The 2,897-nt window shown below is 32.7% G+C and overlaps 1 protein-coding gene across 1 annotated transcript; it reads left to right on the top strand.

Annotated features, from left to right (window-relative positions):
* Positions 1-352: 352 nt before the first annotated feature.
* On the top strand, positions 353-1,270 carry LOC140867299 (germin-like protein subfamily 3 member 4). The gene has a single exon (XM_073272373.1). The coding sequence runs from the start codon at positions 384-386 to the stop codon at positions 1,074-1,076; it is 693 nt and encodes a 230-aa protein (XP_073128474.1). The 5' UTR covers positions 353-383; the 3' UTR covers positions 1,077-1,270.
* The last annotated feature ends 1,627 nt before the right edge of the window (positions 1,271-2,897 follow it).

Genomic DNA, 2,897 nt, shown 5'->3' with positions numbered 1-2,897 from the left:
GTTGCATGCAATTTAACTCTTTGTGGAAATTGAATCATCAAAATTTAGATAAATAATAACATTTAATATCTTATAATCAGCACCAAAACATAATATAAGATGATTTGAATGCACGTGGAAATTAAAATTTATCCGGACGCAGCATTAGATGAATTACGTATGGCCAAGTGTCTTAAACTCTTAACTCGATCCCTTCCAAGCAACCATCCTTTTCACTGCTAAGCAACCTCTAAATCAATAAAGAAGTGAATTAAACTCCAAGTTTATATCCTTTTACTTCTACATATATGTTATATGCATGCCAATATATACCTTAAAATATTATAATATACTTTCAACCAAGAAACAAAATCAAGTTTAGAGCCAAATTATCAACACAACCAATGAAATTCTCCATTATTCCAAACACTGGCATAATTTCATTTCTAACATGTCTCCCAATTCTCATGATGATCAAACATAGCCTCGCACGTGATGCCGACAACTTTCACGACACATGCCCCACCGATCTCTCGAACCAAAAAATCTTCATCAACGGACTCCCATGCAAGAACCCTTCAACCATAACCCCCTCCGATTTCAAAACCTCGTTGCTTAACGACCCCGGAGACACCGACAACTTCTGCGGTTCGTCGACGATCACAGCCACGGCAGCAGAGTTCCCCGGACTCAACACGCTCGGCCTGTCCGCGGCTCGGCTCGACATAGAAGTGGACGGAACGGTGATGCCCCACGCTCACCCGAGGGCCTCGGAGATGATGTACGTGCGAAGCGGGGTCGTGGTGGCCGGGTTCTTGGACTCGAGTGATCGGGTGTTTCAGAAGGGATTGAAAGAAGGTGATGTGTTCGTGTTCCCTAGAGGGCTGCTGCATTATTGTTTCAACGCTGGTTTCGAGCGTGCTACGGCGTTTTCTGTGCTCAACAGCCAGAATCCGGGGCTTGTGGGCATCGCGGGGGCCATGTTCGCGGGCGGTGATGCCGCGGAGTTTGTGAGGAGAATGGTGATGATGATGAAGAAAAAGAATTCGACTTCTTTGGAGGGCTTTGATTTGGATGGAGTAGAGCTTCGAGTTTGATCATGACTTTTCTTTTTTCTTCTTTTTTTGATTTGTTAATAATTGATGCTTCATGCTTGTATAGTTTTATATGATTAATTTGATTTATATTTAAAGAAGAGTAATGTAAAAAGTATGATAAAGCAATATGACTAAGTAATATAACCAATAGATCATTCATTTTGGCTTTATTTGTTTGAGAGGCAATGCTTGTAATTTTATGGGAAAATTGTTTTTTTGTTTAAGATATTTGTCATTTTCCGGTTTTAGTTTTTTATATTATCATATTTTAGTTTTATTCCGCTATCTTTATTTTTTGGCAATTTTATTCCTTTTTTCGACGTGGCGCTGACGTTGCACCAATTTAGTGATGATGTGGAGCTGACGTGTACATTGTCACGTAAGCATTTTTCGAATAAAAAGGACCGAAATTGCCAAAAAAATCGAAACATGCAGGACTAAAACTGAAATATAAAAAAATAGATGACCAAAATTGTAAAGTGACAAACATACAAGACCAAATTTGCAGTTTTCCCTAATTTTATTAATCGGTAATAATGTATGCTATTACAAGATTAATTATCAGTTAAAAAGAAAAATTCGATCTTATGTTCCCAAATAATCGGAGAATGAGACGAAATAACAAAATGAGCAATAAAATGAGCCACCATTCTAGGATTACAAGATTAATTGTAGGACACATTTTGCAGCAACAACATAGATAGCTAAGATCTTATTCCTGGCAAGTGATTATTTGCACAGTAAGGAGAGATTCAGTTGAGACTCGATGAATATGTAGAAACTGAATACGTGTAGACTTAATAATATAGTAATAGATTATTAGTTTTTTTTATTAGATTAGTGATTCTAGAGATGTGTACATGTACTTATATTAAAATTATATACACCATACGATCATTTTATAATTTTTTATGTTAATTATAAGTACATGCAAATTTTTTTTTGTATTAATTACTAATTATTCGATTTTAATTTTGGTTTTCAATTTTAATTATTCAGTATTTTTGCAAATTCCAAACAACTATAAATATAATCCGATGATTTTGATTGTAGATAATGCTATTTACTATATATCACGTAATTGAAACATGAGACGGTATCAAATTAATTAAACATTAAACAATAAATAAAAGAGCATATATTTGGCCAAGGTACTTTTACACATGCACATTAAAATAATTTTGATACTAATTTGCTCAAACTATATTAATGTTGATACTAATATTATATGATCAATTAAAAAATGTTCCATTGGATATCATGAGATTATTTATTTTTATTTTTTTTTTCTACTATCATATTTGTTTACTACATTTCGTACTGGATAACATTTAATTCTTAGTTAATTTCCCAAATTGTCACTAAGGATTTACCCAATTAAACAAATGATGTGTAAATAATTATTTAATGATAATGTTATTATTATTTTTTTGTATCAATGATAATGTTATAGATGACATTGTTTGGTTCATGTATTGGATGATGATGGATTAATAATATAAGGATTTTAAATCAATATATTTGGATTAGACAATGGTGCATGTCACTAATCCTTAAAAGAACTTGAGCCAAACATTGAACAAAATAATGATTATTAATCAATCAATTCGTTATCCTTCACACCAAACGATGTCAATTTCCCAAATTATCACTAAGGCTATGCTTGGTAAGTGTGATGAGATTATTAATGTAAAGATTATAATTTGGATAATAATGAGTTATATAAGGATATGATAAACTATATCGAGAAAGTATACATGTTTGGTTGGAGTGATATTACATTGGATAAGAATTATATATTTTCATATATTTCCAAATTTA

The sequence above is a fragment of the Henckelia pumila genome, chromosome 4 (genome assembly GCF_033568475.1).
Source record: "Henckelia pumila isolate YLH828 chromosome 4, ASM3356847v2, whole genome shotgun sequence".
Classification (NCBI taxonomy): domain Eukaryota; kingdom Viridiplantae; phylum Streptophyta; class Magnoliopsida; order Lamiales; family Gesneriaceae; genus Henckelia; species Henckelia pumila.
This window is presented reverse-complemented; position numbering and strand designations above follow the sequence as displayed.

Coding starts and splice junctions, on each gene's coding strand:
- LOC140867299 (XM_073272373.1), top strand. CDS start 384: ATGAAATTCTCCATTATTCCAAACACTGGCATAATTTCATTTCTAACA.